At 42.2% G+C, this 18,867-nt stretch overlaps 1 protein-coding gene across 2 annotated transcripts in view; it reads right to left on the bottom strand.

Annotated features, from left to right (window-relative positions):
* Positions 1–1,034: 1,034 nt before the first annotated feature.
* The window catches only part of LOC104857139 (zinc finger protein 805-like), an 81,215-nt gene continuing 63,382 nt past the window's right edge, over positions 1,035–18,867 (bottom strand). Inside the window, exons 1-4 of one of the 2 annotated variants that reach the window (XM_033766071.1) lie at positions 15,375–15,693; positions 13,004–13,130; positions 10,666–10,761; positions 1,035–3,811 (exon numbers count right to left, since the gene is read on the bottom strand). In XM_033766071.1, the coding sequence (XP_033621962.1) occupies positions 2,166–3,811; positions 10,666–10,761; positions 13,004–13,130; positions 15,375–15,542 (2,037 nt within the window). In that variant the 5' untranslated portion in view covers positions 15,543–15,693 and the 3' untranslated portion in view covers positions 1,035–2,165. Of the gene's footprint in view, positions 3,812–10,665; positions 10,762–13,003; positions 13,131–15,374; positions 15,694–18,867 lie in introns of those variants that run through there. The other variant, XM_033766076.1, reaches the window with a different exon arrangement.

The raw sequence follows: 18,867 nt of genomic DNA, 5'->3' as shown, positions 1-18,867 counted from the left end.
TTGAGGGGTCTTTTTTTTCATATATTGTAGATATTAATCCTCTGTAGATTCTTTTCCCATTGTTATTTCCTTTGTTGTACAATGTGATATAATCCCATTCTTTCCTTTTTTCTTGTACCAAGGATCGAATTGGACCTTGTGCTTGCAAGGCAGGAAGTGGCACCGAGCTAAATCCCTGGCCATAATCCCACTGATTCTTGATGTTTTCTTGTGTAACTAAGGTTCTCTTCAGAAAGTCCTATCCTACTTCAAGAGTTTTACCTATTTTATCTTCCAGCAGATTGGTTTGATATTTAGATCTCTGATCTATTTTGATTTTAGTTTAGTACTTGGTGAGAGATATGGGTCTAGATCCATCTTCTGCATGTGTATAGGCAGTTTTCCCAGCAACTTGTACTAAAGTGGGTATGTTTTCTCCAGCATGCTTTTGGCCCCTTTGTCACAGATCAGGATTGTTTTTCCATACTCCATTCCATAAATCCACATCTGCTTCTGTGTAGGACTTTCTCTTGTAGGAACTATCGCATCACCACAGTGAAGCAACTCCAGCTGCAGGTTTGGTTAAACAACACTCATGATTTCAGATACAAATCCTTTCAACAAAATTGGGGAAATTTATTGCAGGGACAAAAGGATGCATTAACATTCATCACTCAGTCAAAGCAAAGCATATCAACAGGTTACAGGGGGACAGGCTAAATAACTGAAACACTCATCCTTGACAAAAGCTCTCAGCAACTGTGGAAAATTTCTAAACTAGATAAAGAACATCTATGTGAAACCATATAGCTATAACATGTAATGCTCAACATTGAATGTCTTCCACAAATACTAATTACATGGTAAGTATATTCATTTTTATAATTTTATTCAACATCATGGAAGATCCTATACTACAACAGAAAAGAAGTAAGTAAAAGGAATATATATGAAAAACTGGTTCATTGTTCACTAATTTTATGAAGAGAATTCTCAAGAATGTATAAAAATTATTGACAGAGGGCCGGGGTTTAGCTTAAGTGGATTTAGCTTAGTGGCCTTGCAAGCACAAGGTCCTGAATTAAATTCCTGGTACAGAAAAGAAAAAAAAATTACTGACAGAATAAATGAGCTCTGGGAAGTCATATTCAAGACCAACTTTTAAAAGGCATTGTACTTCCCTCTAATACCAATGATTATATGAAAGAAATTAAAAATGTATTATGAACCTGGCTAAGATGGTATTTATCCTCCTAGCTATTCAGGAGACTAAGGCAGGAGGATCACTTGGAATCTTTAAAATAAATGGTACTAGAACAAATGAATGTAAATATTCCTTGTTTAAAGACCTGTTTGATGAATGTTCAGACTTACAATGGAGGTATGTTATCTGGACTTACAACTCATCCTTTTGGGGGAGTACATTTCTGTACATCTTGTTTATAAAGCCCCAATGTTTGTGCTTTTTTTGTACAATATACCTTGTTTACACAGTATTCTAACTTTTGCTGATTGTGTTGTATGGTACTGTATTTGATGTTGCTACACATTACAGTACTACATGTAAGAATTATGTAAATAAAAGCAAAGTCATCAAGCTGGAATTTTCTTTAACCACTTCGTTCTGAGCATAATACATACTATATACAATTCATTTAGCAACCAGTTAATTTAACAACCTAGTTGCAGAAATGGAATTCTGTCATTAAATGAGGAATGTCTGTATTCCTCAACAACAAAAAATTTTATTTAATCTAACCCTCGTATAATACAAAAATTACCTTATCATGGATCAGTTTTAAATGGAAAAGGTAAAGTATAAGACTTTTAGGAGCTGGGCAAGGTGGCATAGACCTATAATCCCCAGCACTAAGAGGCTAAGGCAGGAGGATCAAAATTCAAGTCTAGCACGGGCAACTTAATGACTTAGCATGACCCTGTCTCAAAAAAAGGGGGTGGGTGGGGTAGAATGTAGTTCAGGGCACAGCCTCTAGGTTCCGTTCCCTAATAACACAAAATAGGCAAACAAAACTATCCTTCAGATAACATTTCAGCATATGCTAGAAATATGTGGCTGAGGCCTTTCTTAAGAGCACAACGGCCACTGAATCCTCATGGGCAAATACTCAAGATGTAGAAGACTGCAGAATGGGTCATTTTCAAACAGGACTCTAGATGATAAATACTTATTTACATTTTTTAAATACAGATGGCACTAACCCAGTTTCACTGTGGTATGAATGACCAGAGTCTGTGTTAGATGATTCCCTTGAATACTGATGTTCATCAGTGGTGACAGGAAGAAAGTTTTTCCCCAGTATGAGTCCTTCAATGTTGACAGAGGCTTGGACACTTGTAAAAGGCTTTCCCTCATCTCTGACACTAGTAGTGATTTTTCCTGTGTGCATCCTCTGATGGTACCGGAGAGAGGAGCTGAGGCTGAAGGCCTTTCCACATTCATTGCATTTATACGGCTTATCTCCAGTGTGAATATTGGAGTGCTGAATGAGGTTTGTGCTCCGTGAGAAGGTTTTCCCACACTCCATGCATTTGTAGGGCTTCTCCTCATTGTGAATCCGATGGTGCCTTATCAGGTGTGACCTGCGGTTGAAGGCCTTCCCACATTCCATGCACTCATAAGGCTTCTCTCCTGTGTGAATGCTAACATGGCGAATGAGGTCTTTCCGGTTGCTGAAGGCTTTCCCACATTCTTTGCATTCAAAGGGTTTTTCTCCAGTGTGGGCTCTTCTGTGCAAGGTCAAAGTAGAATAGTGAGCAAAGGCTTTTCCACACTCGCTGCACACGTAAGGTTTCTCCCCAGTGTGAATGCGCTGGTGCTGCTTGAGGTGTGGCTCACGGAGGAAGGCCTTCCCGCACTCTATGCACTTATAGGGCTTCTCCCCAGTGTGGATGACGTAGTGGTGAATGAGGCCTGCGATCTCACAGAATCCTCTCCCACACTCATTGCATTGGAAAGGTTTCACTCCCTTGTGAGTCTGTTGGTGCCACGTGAGATAAGACCGCTGGTTGAAGGCCTTGCCACACTCTGAGCACTGATAGGGCTTCTCTCCTGTGTGGAAGATGTTGTGACGATTGAAGGCTCGTCTATCTCGAAAGGCTTTGCCACACTCCTTGCACACAAAGGGTTTCTCTCCAGTGTGCATTCTGTTATGTAAAACAAATGTGGAGCGGTGGGCAAAGGCCTGTCCACATTCACTGCACTTATAAGGCTTCTCTCCACTGTGCGTACGTTGGTGCTGAGTAAGATATGATTTCCGGCTAAAGGCTTTGTCACACTCCAAACACATATATGGCCTCTCCCTGGTATGGACAATGTGGTGCTGGAGGAGGTGAGTACTCTTGCGGAAGGACTTCCCACACTCTGTACATTCATAACGCTTCACACCTGTGTGAATCCACTTATGTTGAATAAGTAAGCGTTCATTCTTAAACACTTTCCCACATTCCTTGCATTTGTAGGAATTTTCTACTTCAGGGATTGAGGGATCTGCAGCTGGCATATCAGAATCACAGATATAGGGAGCTGGACATGAAGAGACATGCCCAAGCACAGTCTCTGAACACGCACGATCAGCTGACCCCACCCCATCATGTCCAGGGCTTCTATTCCCAGGAAGCTTCTCCCCTGGAGCCTCTATCCCTGGTCTCAGGAGTTCTTTCTGCACTTCACAGGATCCATCCTGACCCTTGTGCAGCCCCAAAAGGGAGTCCCCAGAGGCTCTTTCTGTCTGACCATTATGGAGCAAGGATCCCTCAGGCCAGGCCTGGTAAGCAGGAGTGGGCTTGGTGGTGTTAGGTTTTGTGCTGTTACCTGAAGGAAACACAGTACACAAAAGGGACTGTGAGTGACAGCAATCAGAGAAAGGAAATCAGCATTTCAGTAAAAATAACAAGATGAAAAATAACATTCTACTCCTGGAAGGATTTGAAATCCAGGAAACCTACACTTGCAACATTTTTCTTTTTGTCCCTAGAACTCTTGAAACTTTTTCTGTTTTCACACAATATCACCATTTTTTATTATGAACTGAGAAAAATCTCAAGTGATACTTTATCACATTGAGTCAGAAATGCTTCAGTGATGAAGCAATACATAGGAACCTCGGTTCATGAGCTTAATTTGTTCTATGATTCTTGTCATAAACTCAATCAAATTTCCTGATAAAGTTCAATATATATAATTTAATCCATTCTGACCCCCTACAAACTTGCCAGCAAGCAGAATCAAATTTTCTCACAAGGTTGTAATATAAATATGGTTAATCTCTTCTGAATCATATGTAGTTTTCTAACCACAAAAACAGAAATCAAGTACAACACTGTACAGTATGAAGAGAGAAAACACTAACCTTGCTTGAGGAGACTTCTGGTGTGGAGGACAGGAAGGTGGGTGGGGAGGTGGTTATCATTTGGAGGGAGAGTACCCCTCCATAAAGATATTGAGATCTCTTTCAGGGGCTTCCTCTCTTCTTTACCTTAGCTGCAAGGTAAATTTTGAGGACAAATCTGTCTAATTTCACTTGTTTTTTGTTTTCTCCTGTGCTGCATAACCCTCTGGAAGTAAGATCATGTTATCATACTTCAGATTCAACACTCAGTTCATTACAGCTATGTTGGGGTGGTGCTTCTCAAAGAAATTCTAGAACTAATTCCACTTTTCCATAATGGATTTTGTCACACTACTAACCTCCTCCATGTATTCCCCTTCCTCAGTGGAATGCTCCTCAACCTTTGGCTGCTTACTCTGGAGTTCAGCAAGTTCTTCTGTCATCAGCTCCTCCTTATGGTCCTCAAGAAGCTCCTCTATTTCTGCACCATCGACATCTAGACCCGTACTCTTGCCCCTGGACACAAACCCCTCTACTACCTGTGCATCAGACCCTTCAAAGTCACATTCAGTGACACATTCTGGCCAGTTCCTCTAGGCTGAGTTTAAGGTTCAGTATGTGACATCTTTCCAGGCTTTGAAAAATGAGGATGATGCAGTGGAAGACATTGAAATGCTTCTTCCAGAACTCTTTCAAAGTCAAAGATGTCTCTTCAGTTACATTAAAACATCCAGTGAAGAGTGCCTTTGTGCATGAGATAATTTCTATTCTTTTATATTTACTTAAATATGTTCTATCAGATAGTATGTGGTCTATTTTGGAGAACTTCCTGTTTGTAGCTGAGAAGAATGTGCATTCTGATGTTGTGAGGGAGAACTTCTGTAGACAGCAACTAAGTCCATTTGTTGAAATATTTGGTTCAGTTCTGATATTTTTTTTTCTAGTTGATCTATTTGTGACAGTTAGGCATTGAGCCCCCCCAGTACAATTTTATTAGTGGTATTTTGACTTTTCATGTCTGTTAATATTTGTTTTATATAGTTGGGTGCACTAGTATTTGGTACATATATATTTATGATTGCTAGCGCATCCACTGTATCCTTTACAAGGATGTAGTGACCTTCTTTGTCTCTCTTAATCTGTCCTGGTTTGAAGTCCACTTTGTCTGCAAATAGAATACTAACCCTACTGTTTTTCTGAATTCCTGTCATGTGGGAGTATTGTTTTCCATCCTTTGATATTCAATCTATGAATTTCTTTTTTAATTGTATTTCTTGTATGTAGTATTATTGTTGGATCTTGCTTCTTGATCCACTGTGCCCGTCTGTTTGTTTTGATTGGTAAACTGCAACCATTTACATTAATGGTTATAACTTATCTTTGTCATGTTATTTTCCTGTTGTTGGTCCCCTTTACCTCCCACTCCCACTCCTGTTCAACTGCTTCCTTTGCCTAGTGATTCATTCTGTTGGAGTTCATGGAGTTGTAGTTCTTTTTATCTCTTTCTACAATGTCCTTCAGAACATTCTGGAGTGCTGGTTTGGTGGTCATGAATTTCTTCAGGTGTTCTCTGTCATGGAAATATCTTCTTTCTCCATCAATTTTGAAAGATACTTTTGCAGAGTACATCAATCTGGGTTGGAGGTTACTTTCCTTTAGGGCTTGAAATACTTCAAGCTTTCCCTGACTTGAAGGTTTGTATTGCAAAGTCTGCTGTGATTCTGATGGTCTTGCTTTTATAGGTAATTTGTTTCATTTCTCTAACAGCTTTTTTTTTTTTTTTTTTTTTTGATACCAGGGATCAAACTCGGGTCCTTGTGCTTGCAAGGCAGGTGGTGGAACAACTGAGCTAAATCCCCAGCCCTCTAACAGCTTTTAATGCTGTTCTCATGTGGGATTTCTGGAAGCTTGACTATTACATACCTTGGGTAAGATTTTTTTTATTATGCATAACTAGAGTTCTATATGCCTCACTGAACTGCGTATCAAATTCTTTTTCCTTTGGTTAAGTTTTCTGTCACTATTTCTGTGAATAGGTTTTTCTTATGTCATTTGTGCTATCTCCTTTTTCCTTGACTCTGATCAATCTTATGTTATTCTTTGCTCATCTAGCCATTGTTGGACTGATTTCTTGTGGTCCCTTGCTATTTTTAAGAGATTTTTCTTTTCATGATCACCAAGCATATTCTTGTCTTCTATATCTGATATTGTTTTCACACTGGCTCATTCTGCTGTGTATATGTCAATGGAATTTTTAATCTTCTGGATATCTGCCTGAATCTGTTTTATGGATTCCATTGCTTTCCTATGCTGGGCATTCTGGTTTCCATCACTTTCCCAAGCTCCTCTAATTGTTTTGGTTTTTTAAAAAATCTGTATGTGCTGTAATCACTAAACATGTCTTTCACTATAGTTACCATCTCTGTAGATCTCAGAAGCTATTTTTGAAATAATCTCAGAAATTATTTCTGATTTTTTGGTGAGCCTCATTCATCTGCTTTACTTCCACTGTTACCATTTCAGAGTCCAGGTGAGTAGCTGTCAAACTGTTCCACCTCAGTGCCCCATAGGTTTACCTTTGATGAGCTGGAAGTCTGAGATTACATCTTGCTTAAGTGTCTTCATTTTTTTTTGTTGGTGTTTAATTCCTGGGTTGATGCTTAAAAAGTGCTTATAGCAATTACCTTTCCTACTAGTATTTAGGAACCTTAGAAAATGACTATTTCTGAGAGATGTCTTCTAGTCGTAGCTGGCTTTTGGATTTTGAGCGTGTTGCAAGATCCTACCTCTTCAATTGACTGTGAATGAGAAGTTTCTGCCTATTTGGCCTAGTCCCTGGTTCTTTGGCACTGGCTCATAGTATTGTTTATGACCCTGAGGCAATCTCGGTCCTGGCATACTAGGAAGCACAACTGATTAGAACAATTATATCACATGGGTTAAAGTAGTACAATCAGCAGTACCTATAATCAAATATAGCCTAGAAAATAAAGAACTGTGGTAACTATTGATTTGCTATCTTTAACCATCTGAACTATATTTGTAGTTATATAACAAAAATCTAAAACAAACTCACAAATTGTATGCAATAAATATGTCTTCAATATGGTGATTTTTCTCCCTCAGGGGAAAAAATTTAAGAGGTTGGAGCAAAAACAGAAAAATAGAGGAAGAGGAAGAGATTACAAGCAAGGCTGGAGTACAAAAGATTACACAAATGTTGTGAAACTGGTAAAGAAGACAAGAGGAAAAGAGAAGAAATATAAATAAGAACAGAACAACAACAATTAAAAACTGCATTGCTCACACTCATATAAAGACAAGAAAAAAAGAAAGCAAAACAAAAAAAGAAAAAGAATAAGAAAAAAAAATCCACTTCAGGGGGTGTCTGTTATCACTAGTTGACAGAGTGGGCAGACAAAGCCCAGATTTGCGTTGAGCAATCCCAGCAAGCCAGCTGTAGATTTGAGGAAGTAGTGGATAATCTCAGCAAGCCTGCACTTTTAGTTACACTGAAATTCAGGCTTGTGTCTGGCTGTAAGGTTGGAATCAGATTTGCATCAGTCTTTGTGTCCTCTGCCAGCTTAAACTCTGCTCCTTGACCTCTTGCCAATTTATCCTCACTTCTGCCTCATGCAGATGCTGGGAGCTGCTAAATGGAGCCAGTAGTTCCTCTGAGTTTTCAGCTCAGTTAGCCCATCTCTGAGACGGCTACCAGCTAATTGCCCTCTCCTGGGGGATGTCTGAACTTGAATAACTCACCAGCAACTGCAGTCCACTGCATCCGCTGCTCCATTTCTCTGTGGAGGCTCCTATGGTCACCAGCAGTCACTGTGTCTGCAGGTTAGAGCCACCCTTTCCACACTAAGAGTCAGGGCTCAGGGATAAAGTGCTGCTTGCCACCTCCTTCTTCACTGAAGTTTCTCTTTGTTCCCCCCATAGGCTTCAATTCTTATTTGACATTTTTTCTGGGTCCTGAGGACCCACCTCCTTCCTTCTCTTCCTCACATTGCTATATTCTACCATCTGGATACCAAATCTCAGAAAGGCTGTTTCTCTGTTCACCACTCTGTCATTTTCCCAGAAGTCCTTTATTCAAGAAAGATACTTCTTAATGCTGGGTACAAAAACCTTGTATAGCCATTCACTGAACAACTGCCTTGTGACCCAAGCTTTTCCATTGGCCCTCCACATGGCAAGCAATCTGGCCTTGTTCACATTCTGTTCCTTGAATGTAGAGGAGTATGGGAATTGTATACTAATAGTGGCTTAATCTTCAGATCGGCACTTGTATTTACACACAGCAAAAGTGTTAATCTGTCCTTTATGGGCTTATGACTCGATAGTTCCTTTTCCTCCTGTATGACATAGGTTCTGTTCAGTATCTTCTTCCAGAAGAGCCCTGTTTCACTGCAGTTGTTGAGTATTCATGAATTCTGTCTTCATGAACTCTGAGAAATTTTTCTTGTGGGCTTCTGCAGCAGTCTTATCAGAAATGGAAGCCTTACCATGTCCTATCAGACTATGGATGCCACTTCTCTTATGGAACTTATCAAACCACCCTCTACCACTGGCTTTAAATTCATCACTTGTTGCACTTGTAGAGGGGTTTTCTTGCAGTAAATTACTGCACAATTTTCTGGCATTTTCACAGATCATAGCTTCACCAATGCTACCACCTACCAACTGTTGCTCATTCAAACACAATAACAAATTTTTCTACCTCTTCCAGCCCTTGTGTCCTCTGCTTGGTTAAAACTGTTACTCTTTTTGTCATAACTGCTCCTTTAATGGAATCTTTATTCTTCAAAATAGTCAAGATTGACTACTCCACTATCTTGTACTGAGGCTACATCAGTCACACAAATACCATATTCACAATTTTCTATAATTTCCTTCTTCAGTTCAATTACTATTTTCTTCAAAACTCGCTTACCATTCTTTCTCTGCACTTTCTTGTTACCTTCATTACTGCTGGCACACTCTTGTCACCTTCATTACCACCCTGCCCATTCTGCTTACCTTCATTACTACTCTCCACTTTCTTTTTACCACCATGCTCGCTCTGTACTTTCTTTTGAGCCATGCTTGACTGAATAATACGGTACAGTACTATATTGCTAAAAAGCAAAAAAGCATCATAGTAAGTGTGCACAGGTCAGTCTGCAATCGTAACCTCAACTAGAGGAAGTCATGGCCGTGTATCAGTGGGTAAAATGGATGGCTACATTTGTGTTCATGTGGGGAAGATGGTTAGGATCATGTCTGCTACTTGATATAGAGTTTAAGAATGGAAGCAAAATTCTGCTGAATACTTCAAATTGTTCACGCATAGAACTGTTAGTGAACTGAAGCATTACTCTACTGGATCAAACTCATTTCTACACATGCAAAATTGATTTACAAACAAATAATGTCTCGTACAGCTCAGCACCAGATTCTTAAGACTTCTGAAGGGAAACTCAGAGGGAGTGCCTGAGACAGATGACAGTGTCTGAAATTGAGACTCCCACTCACAGTCAAGACTAGGGAGGTGAAGATGAGTAATAACATAGCCAAAGGGATTACCAAAAGGAAGAGACACTGGCTCTGACGTGTGCCAATCAACACACATGATGGCCCCAGTGCCCTCAGTGGCCTAGATGGAGAGAGAGAAGGAAAAGTCATTCTGGGGCTCTACAAAACAGCAGGAGCATGAAGACACAGAGTAAGGAATCTTCTGAGGCTCACAGGATGTGTGGGAGGAGGCATGATAGAATGCAGAACACACTGTTAAGGATTTTCTTTCTTCACAGTTCAGAAGGAAAGGTAAAATATACCATTCATGACTATGAGTAACAGGAATGCCAATAGCTTTCTTTCACTGAGCTACTCACTATGGTCAGGTATAGCACACAGCGGTGTCACATGTAATCTATTACACCTTCAATCACACAGTGACAATGTATTACTACCGTGAATCTCTAAAAACAGAGTATAGTGGACATAAGCTTGAGCACAGTCCCCAGCCTCTAGACACAAGTGTGTCTGAATGTGCTGTCACTGAGTATGAGGTGGGGAAAAGGAGTGACATCTTCAGTTCCTCATCTCCCCTATGCCAACTGGAGATGGCCAGGGGCATCATGCTGCAGACAGAGGGAACAGGGTATATGAATCCCTGCATGGCACCGAGGTCCATGTTGAGAGAGTGACCATCATGGATTCCACTGCCCCAGAGGCCACAAAAAAGATGATTCCCAGAGTGCAGAGGCAGGGATCACTTGTAAAACTGAAGGCTGACATATCCCCCAACCTCCAAGCTACTGTTACTGTCACCTTCTCAGTGGCCAGCACCCACCTGGACAGAAGCTTTGGGAGAGGTCATCTGTTGCTTTCCTTAATGCCTGTCTGTGCTCCAACTGGTAAATCAGCTCTGACTTGGTCAAAGGACAGCCTGTTCATGGAGAAGGAAACACAAGGATTGATGAGATGAAAGAATCTTTGCAATCTAGCCTGAATCTTTAGGATGGGGAAGAGACCTTGAAGCAAAACTTTAGAGAACTACAAAATGTCATCTTTGGAACAGATATACTGCAGGAAGAACAACTAGCTGCATAGACAAACCCAATCCCTTTGATTTCCATCCTACAGAATCTTAACATTTTCTTTTCTTTTTTGTAATATTCATGATTAAATCCAAGGCTTTCATCCTGAGCTGCATTTTCAGCCCTATTTTTACATTTTTTTAAAAAATTTTGAAATGGGGGGCCAGAGATTTAGCTCAGTGGTTCCAGCACCTGCTTCACAAGCACAAGGACCCAAGTTCCATCCTTGGTAGCAAAAAAAAAATTTTTTTTGAGACAGAGTCTAAATTTCTGAATTGTACAAGCTGGACTACCACTAGTGATCCTCCTGCCTCTGTATCCCACACTATTGGAACTATAGGCATATGCTATACTAGCTGGCTGGTACTTTGTAATCAATTCAAGATATAGACTCTCCACCTCCTTATAAACTGGCAAAACCTAGGGATGTCTTCTTGCCACTCAGACCGATTGAAACAAAATCTCTGAGGGTGAGGACTGGGCAATGAATTTTAACCATGGGGTCCATGTGGTTGTAGCCTGAATGCATCCCTGATGTAGCCTGCATTGCATCCTTGATGATCAGTAATCAGGTAGACAAGTGACCTGACTGTGCACCCAAATAAAAGAAAGTCTAAATTCTGGGAAGGGCTACATGAGATGTCTTCTACACCTTGTTGACCTACTGGCATTCTGGGACTTCTATGAGGTACCTGCTAAAGACTTGGACCAAGGACATGAAGCAAAAACAAAAACTAACCCAGGAACCTTATTAGGTAAGATAATATCCTCCTTACAGGAAGAAGACTGAATTGCATGGTCACATACAATCAAGATTTCCAGGGCTGGGAATATAGCTCAGTGTTTCGGCGCCTGCCTCACAAGCACAAGGACCCAAGTTTGATCCCCAGTACCAAGAAAAAAACAAAACAAAAAAAAAAAAAAACAAAAAAAACAAGACTTCCAGGTTCAAATCGGGTGTGGTGGTGCACACCTGTAATCCCAGCACTCGGAGGCTGAGGCACGAGGATCGCTGTGAGTTCGAGACCAGCTTGGGCTACATAGTGAGTTCCAGGTCAGATAGTGAGACCCTGTCTCAAAACAAACAAACAAACAAAAAAAAAGACTTCCAGGGTCAAAGACACCAGAATCTAGAGGTACCGGAGTCAAAAAGCCTTGTCCTAGGTAGAGGCAACTCACTGAGGGGTATGAACAGGAAAGGTGTATTCTTATGCCTGGTTCCTATCTTTTCTGCTTCCTGGCTGACATGACATAAACAGCTGTCTCTGCCCAGATCCTTCCACTCTGCTCTTTCTGCATTTCAATAAACCAACCACGGACTAAAACTTCTAAAACTGTGATCCAAAATGTACCTTGCCTCTCTTAAATTGTGGATGTCAGGCACTCTGTCCCAGCAATGAGAGAAAGTGGCTAAGGTAGGTATATGTGTACATTTGTATGAACATCAAATATCAACATTTTACATGACAAAGGACTTTTACCAGTGAGTAATGAAAAGGACAGGAACCATTAATGAAGGTATATCCTTGATAATAAATATATTAAGTTTTATGAAGGACTCATTATAATGGTCTTATTTTCCATATTTGCTAAGGATGGGGATGCCAGAAAACTATAATACAGTGTGAATAGACAAAAAATGTGTACATGTAAAAAAAAAATGAAGACAGGGAATTTAGAGCCTAAGAGACTATATGACCACTTTCTTTCACAAAATGACACAGGCAGAAAGCCAGTATGAAAACAAAGAGACCTGCAAAGAAAAGCCAGGATAACATAGCCTGAGCCACAGCTCTGTTATACTCCCTCCTGGGAATTTATCAGTCAGCCCCTCAGAACCTTTGGGTTCTGCCCAATACCCTAATGTCCTTCCAACATATCCCTCTCTTTTGATTGTGATCAAACACAAATTGTTTTGTCTTCCAATTCTTGGTAACCGAAACACAAAAAATCAAAAAGAAACAGGTGGAGTGAAAGAAAGAAGCTGTGCAGACTAAGGAGGGCAGTTCCTGAGGCCTTGATGACCAGTCAAGCCTGGAGTTAAAGAGCAGAAAGGGTCCAGTGGCCACGTGACTGAGAGGGGAACCTTACCCACAGCGATGAGAAGCCCACAGGTCTCCAGCATCACCTCCCAGTATAAGGTCCTCTTGGAAAGGTCCAACTGATCCCACTCCTCCTGACTGAATCTTACAACCACATCTTCGAAGGTCACAGTCACCTGAGAAGTCAAACACAGGAAGCAGAATTTGCCTAAGGACTGCTGGATGAGACTGTGTCATCTGGGGCACAGCAAAAGACACGGACACCCAACAATCAAATCACTAAACATCCCCAGAGGGCTCAGCTGTGCTGGGCTCCAGTGTAGGGAGGATGCTGATTGGACAGATTTCAGCAGTGTGCTTGAGAGAAGTTTCATAAGCAGGAAGACACCACAGAAGGAGACAAGTTTAGGACAATCCCAAGTGGACTAAAAGACACAACGAGCAATTGTGTCTGGCACTGGGTCTGAGATACAGAATAGGACATAAAAACAACAAAAATACTACAGCAGCAAAAGGAGCAGCACTTGAATCTTACTATATTTCTGGCTCCTGTTGTGGATTTTCTGTACCATAGCCAAGGGACTAGGAGACAATAGCTCAGGAGTGAACCTCTTGGGGTTAAAAAAAAAAAAAAACCCTCCAGAAATCAACACCTACTTACTGTGTGACCATGGGACACTTGTTTGTCTGAGTCTCTAATCTCAGATCAAAAAAACATTACTTCTCCATGAGTACTCACAAAAATTAAAGTCCTTGTAAAAGAAACATGGTTGATGGGCCACAACTCCACAAGTGATCACTATCATCATCTCCATTTCAAACCCATAGACCAGAGGTCCAGGAAGTTCTACCAGCTTACCCAAACTTAGAAGAGACATGATTTTTTTTTTTTTTTTGGTACCAGGTTTGAACTCGGGTCCTTGTGCTTGCAAGGCAGGCAGCAGAACCACTGAGCTAAATCCCCAGCCATAAGAGACAGGATTTTAATACAGGCTCCACTGATGGGCAATCTACTTTTACAGAGATGATATTCCTCTGCAAACAAAATTAACTCACAGTTAATGAGATTGCAATGAATTCCAAATAAGTTTCACTACTGTAACCGTATCAGCCACTTCTGAAAATATTTCTGTGGACTCGGTGGAAGAGACACGATCATTCATCTCACTAAAGAGACATCTGAGATAGTGGTGTCAGTCTGCTAAATGGCAGGGCCTGACAGCTTCTATAGCCTTCTACACTCCTTTGGGAAATTGCTTCTGGAATTTCCTTCTGGAAAATTCAAAATGAGTCACTATTGTTTTTCCTACCTGAACTTTGCCAAAACTTGTATTTGAGGCTAAGGTACTTTAGAAAGAAAGAACAGGAGTTCAAGACAGCACAGCAGGTTATGGCCATAAGACCCTGGGGTCTGGTCTGGCCATGATGTTAAGTAAGTCATACATAACATCCATCAAAAGATGGTATGGTGGTGCAATCCCTGAATCCCAGCTACCTAGGAGGCTGAGATGAGAGGATCACAAGTTTAAGAAAAGACAGCAACTTAATAAAAGGAGCTGGGGATGTACATTAGAGCAGGAGCACTTGCCTAGCATTCTTAAGGCCCTATATTCAACCTTCACTATGGCAAAAAAAAGGAAATCGCGATCGCAATCACTTAGGATATGAGTCAGCAAGTAGGGGAAAACCCACAGGTACCTTGAGGACTCTTTTTATGGGTGGGATACCGGGGATTAAACTCAGGACGACTTTGTGTTTGCGAGGCAAGTGGCAGCACCACTGAGCTAAAATCCCTGGCCTCTATGAGGACTTCTTTTAAACCAATGTACCTTTCCTGAGTTGACACTGGTCTCCCTGCCTTGCCTGATAGGTCATGTGCCCAACACTACAGTCTAGAACGAGACTCGCTCGACTTGCAGTTTACTTTAGATGACTTCTCCAGGCCTCCCCATGCACTCAGTAGAGAACAAGATAACAACAGGCTATTGATAACGGGCATGGTGCTCAGTTTCTGATCAGAGCAGAAAGGGACGCCATGCAGATTCGAGGCAGCGTCCCCGGCAAGGCCGAGTGCAGGACAAGGCTGCAAAGCAGAAGAGATTTTTCGCGTGGTCAGGCTCCTGGGTTTCGAGAGCAAGGAACCAGGAGAAACCAAGACCAGGTCATGGAGGACGCAGGGGGTTGGCACGGATTCAAGGCCACAGGTGTGGGGCTGAGTTTATGAAAAATGTGAGCTGACACTGCAGAAGGAGTTGCACTCACCCAACAGCCCCCTTCCCCGGAAAACTGAGGATGAAACAACTCACAAACCACGGCCACCTCTCAGGAATAAACGACGACCAACAGAAATACGGGCCGTCTTGAGCTCAGCCTCTCTGACTAGCAGAGGAACCGCGAAGCCAGAACCCTCGTCCACTCACCTGCACCGCCGCCATCGCGGACGCCGAGGTCCGAGGGGCCGGCGACCTCCAGCGCCTCCCCAGCCCGGGCGGGTGATCTTGGGGGACGGACCTGTTCCCAGCCTCAGTTTCCCCCATATAAAATGCGTGCGTTGGCGGCCGTGGAGACCTTGGACGAGCGCCACCCATGGGACACCCCGTTAGAGAGGAGGAAGTGCCAGGCTCTCAGAGGACAAGGAGCAATGTCTGTTCCCGCCGGCCTCTCCTTCCCCTTCCAAGACAAGGCGCCCACAGTCAGTCGGGATTGCTCAGGCGCAGTGAGATGACTCACGCGAAAGCAGCCGGATGTCCCGCCTCCGCGCCCAGCAAGAAACGCCCCTCTGCTGAGCAATGATTGGTCCAGTCCAGGTGCCCCGCGTGCCGCACTGCCTTCCGGGTAACGCAGTTTTTTTTTCTCTGACACGCGACTAGCGGTGGAGACCGTCAAAGAGCATATTTTTACGTGCGTTTGGCACAAGGCTGTTTCCTCACAACGCACATAATTCACCCAAACAGTCTCTGCAAAGAGGAACATACTGGAGTCAAGGTACGTGCAAAGAGCTCACTCTGGTCCTAGATTAGTCTGTGGCTTCCTGGTCTCAGTCAGTTGAGTCGCTACAGATGAACTTTTCAAGGGCGTCTGGGGAAAGAAAAGAGGCAGCAAATACTCATGCGACAGTGTTGTAAGTGGTTTTGATGACAGGCTAAGATGAATGGACAGTCTAAACGTGTAGTCACTACAAGTAAGTGCGAGGATGAAAGAGATACAAAGACACTAGTACTTCCAACTTGAGAGTGTTTTTACCTGATGGCAGGAAAAGCGCGCAAGAGTACCAAAAGGACGAGTAGAGTCGCCGGTGAAAGGGTGATAATCCAGAAAACAAATTGTATGGGCAGGCCTACGACATGGCACAGAAAAAGGCCATTTCCTCCTTCAACGGTCAAAGTGGTGGAGAAAAGACTTCTGAAGAATCTTTATGTGCTATGATTGGCCCTTTATCAGGCAATGACAAGGGCTTGTGGAACTGACTTCTAAAATTCCAATCACTCAGATCCCTGGAAACCTACTACCTCAGTGGTCTTTATCTGGTTACGACTATTTCACTTCGACAGCCTGTCTTGGCATTGACCCCACCTGCATTCATGGTGCTGTACCTTGTCTTGCTTGGTGCACTGACCTCTGTGCTTTCTAAATTACGTGAAAATGGCTGATTTTCTTTGCTTAATTCTTAAAACTTAGCACCTCATTAATTCATATGGTAGTTTTAAGTGTCAATTTTTATTATTCAAATATGGTGAGGCTAAAAGAACACAAGACAGTTACACTGAAGAGATACCTGTTAAAGTTGCCAAGAGGTAGAGCACACATCGTGGCATGTTGGGCCAGGTGGGGATGTACAGTACAAGGGTTGGTCAAACAGCAGTAAGGGAAAAGCAAGGGCAAGACTCTTTATTGTGCTTTTGCAGCAAGGAATGATCACGGGAATAAATTAGGTAGGTTTCACATTTTTTATTAGTATGTGTTTGCAATCCATGCAGTTTACAATATCATGGAGAGTGGTTACATGTCCATATTACAGCTTTTGGCGGGAGGTACTGGGGATTGAACTCAGGACCTTTTGCTTTCAAGGCAGGCAATGGAACCACTGAGCTAAATCCCCAGCCCTAATACAGCTTTTTAAAAAGTTCCCTTCCCCTTCCCTCCATCCCCCTCCTCCTAGATTTCCCCAATATCCTTTTGCGTACTTATTAGTCTTAGCTCGTTACAGCATAGTGTTTACATGAATTGGTGTTATTAGGTTCCTGTACACGGCACATCTTCCTTCTTCTCGTTTCCCCTTCCCCTTCTCCTCAGCCTTCTTCCCTATGATTAGTTTCAGTAAAGTCTGTCCCTAATTACTTGATATCTGGCCCTTAACGGGTTAGTGATGGCAGATAGTTCCTCCATTTGTGAGAACTTCATAAAAGCAGTTGAAATACTGAGGTTCTGGAAGTGTTTGGTTTGCATATGAAAGGAAAACACTGAGGGAAGTTCTTTGCTACTACTTGGAATTGGGTAGCTCTAGAATGGGCAGCCTCTGTAGGACCAGTGAGGTCCACTTCCCAAAACAGAATACATCTCCAAATTAAACGGAGAGTATAGATATGAATTATCTAAGTTTTTCTGTATTCCAGATGTCATAGCACATGCCTATAAATCCAGTACTTCAGAGGCTGAGGCAGGATCAATGCAAGCTCAAGGACACCTAGGCTATATAGTGAGTTCAAGGATAGCATGAACTACATAGTAAGACCTTGTCTCAAAAACACAAAAACAAAACAAAGGGGGAGAAAAGTTATCCTGTAATTCAGATTAAGGATAGAAACGGGGCCAGGGATTTAGCTCAGTGGTGCTGCCACCTGCCTCACAAATGCAAGATTCCATGTTCGACCCTGGTACCAAAAAGAAGGAGATAGAAATATAGAGTTCTACTGCCAGGCCCATACCCTGTGTACTGTTCCAAAGGAGGCAAAATAAACTGGCCATTTGACAATACAGCTGAGAAATTAAATTATGAATTGCATAACATAAACAGGTTTTGGTCACAAAAATTAAAAAATCAGTGAGCATTGTCTTTTTTGGTTGTTTTTTTTTTTGGGGGGGGGGTACCAGGGATCAAACTTGGGTCCTCATACTTGCGAGGCAGGCACTGGAACCACTAAGCTAAATCCCCAGCCCGAGCATTGTCTTCATTCCTCAAAACTGAAGTACTGTACCACTGAGCGTTTCAGAGGCAGCCCCATTTCCTACAGTGGAGAAAGGCCATCTGTGAACGATAGTCTACACAACAGCTAAGCTTGATGTACAGCAAAGAGACCAGATTTGCCTAGTATCCAGCATCATGTCTCCATAGGGTCTGTTCCAGGCATCTCAAGTCTGTACTGCCCATCACTTCTGAAGAAACGAGGATTCACTCAATACTAGCTCTAGATTAAAAATGGAGAAAGGTGGGCAGCAAAATACATTCTCTAGAGTACCTGGAAATGAAATATGTGGAAACCAACTTAGTCAGGACCAAAAAACTGTAGAGCTCAAGGAATCAAGAGAGTCTTTGATGTACATGAATGTCCTGGGGTTTAGCGCTCCATTCTTGGGAATCCTGACCAGCTAAATCAGGATTCTGTAGGACTTTCTTTTGTGGGAACTACCCTTCCACCACAGTGGAGCAACTATAGCAGGTTTGACCAAACACAGCACTTTGATTTTATGTACCAAAGTTCTCTAAACATGGGGGAATTTATTGAAGCAATACAAGCCTAGCTCAACATTTGTAACTAAGTCAAAGCAATCCATCATATCAAGAGGCACCACATGAAAACAGGCTACATAACTGTAAAACTCACTTTTTTTTTGGTATTGGGGATTGAACTCAGGTCCTTGTGCTTGCGAAGCAGGCAGCGGAACCAGAGCTAAATCCCCAGCCCATAAAACTCA

The sequence above is a fragment of the Fukomys damarensis genome, unplaced genomic scaffold (genome assembly GCF_012274545.1).
Source record: "Fukomys damarensis isolate Sample0158 unplaced genomic scaffold, DMR_v1.0_HiC HiC_scaffold_19, whole genome shotgun sequence".
In the NCBI taxonomy this organism is placed as follows: domain Eukaryota; kingdom Metazoa; phylum Chordata; class Mammalia; order Rodentia; family Bathyergidae; genus Fukomys; species Fukomys damarensis.
The sequence above is the reverse complement of the archived record's forward strand: the minus strand, read 5'-3'. Positions and strand labels throughout refer to the sequence as shown.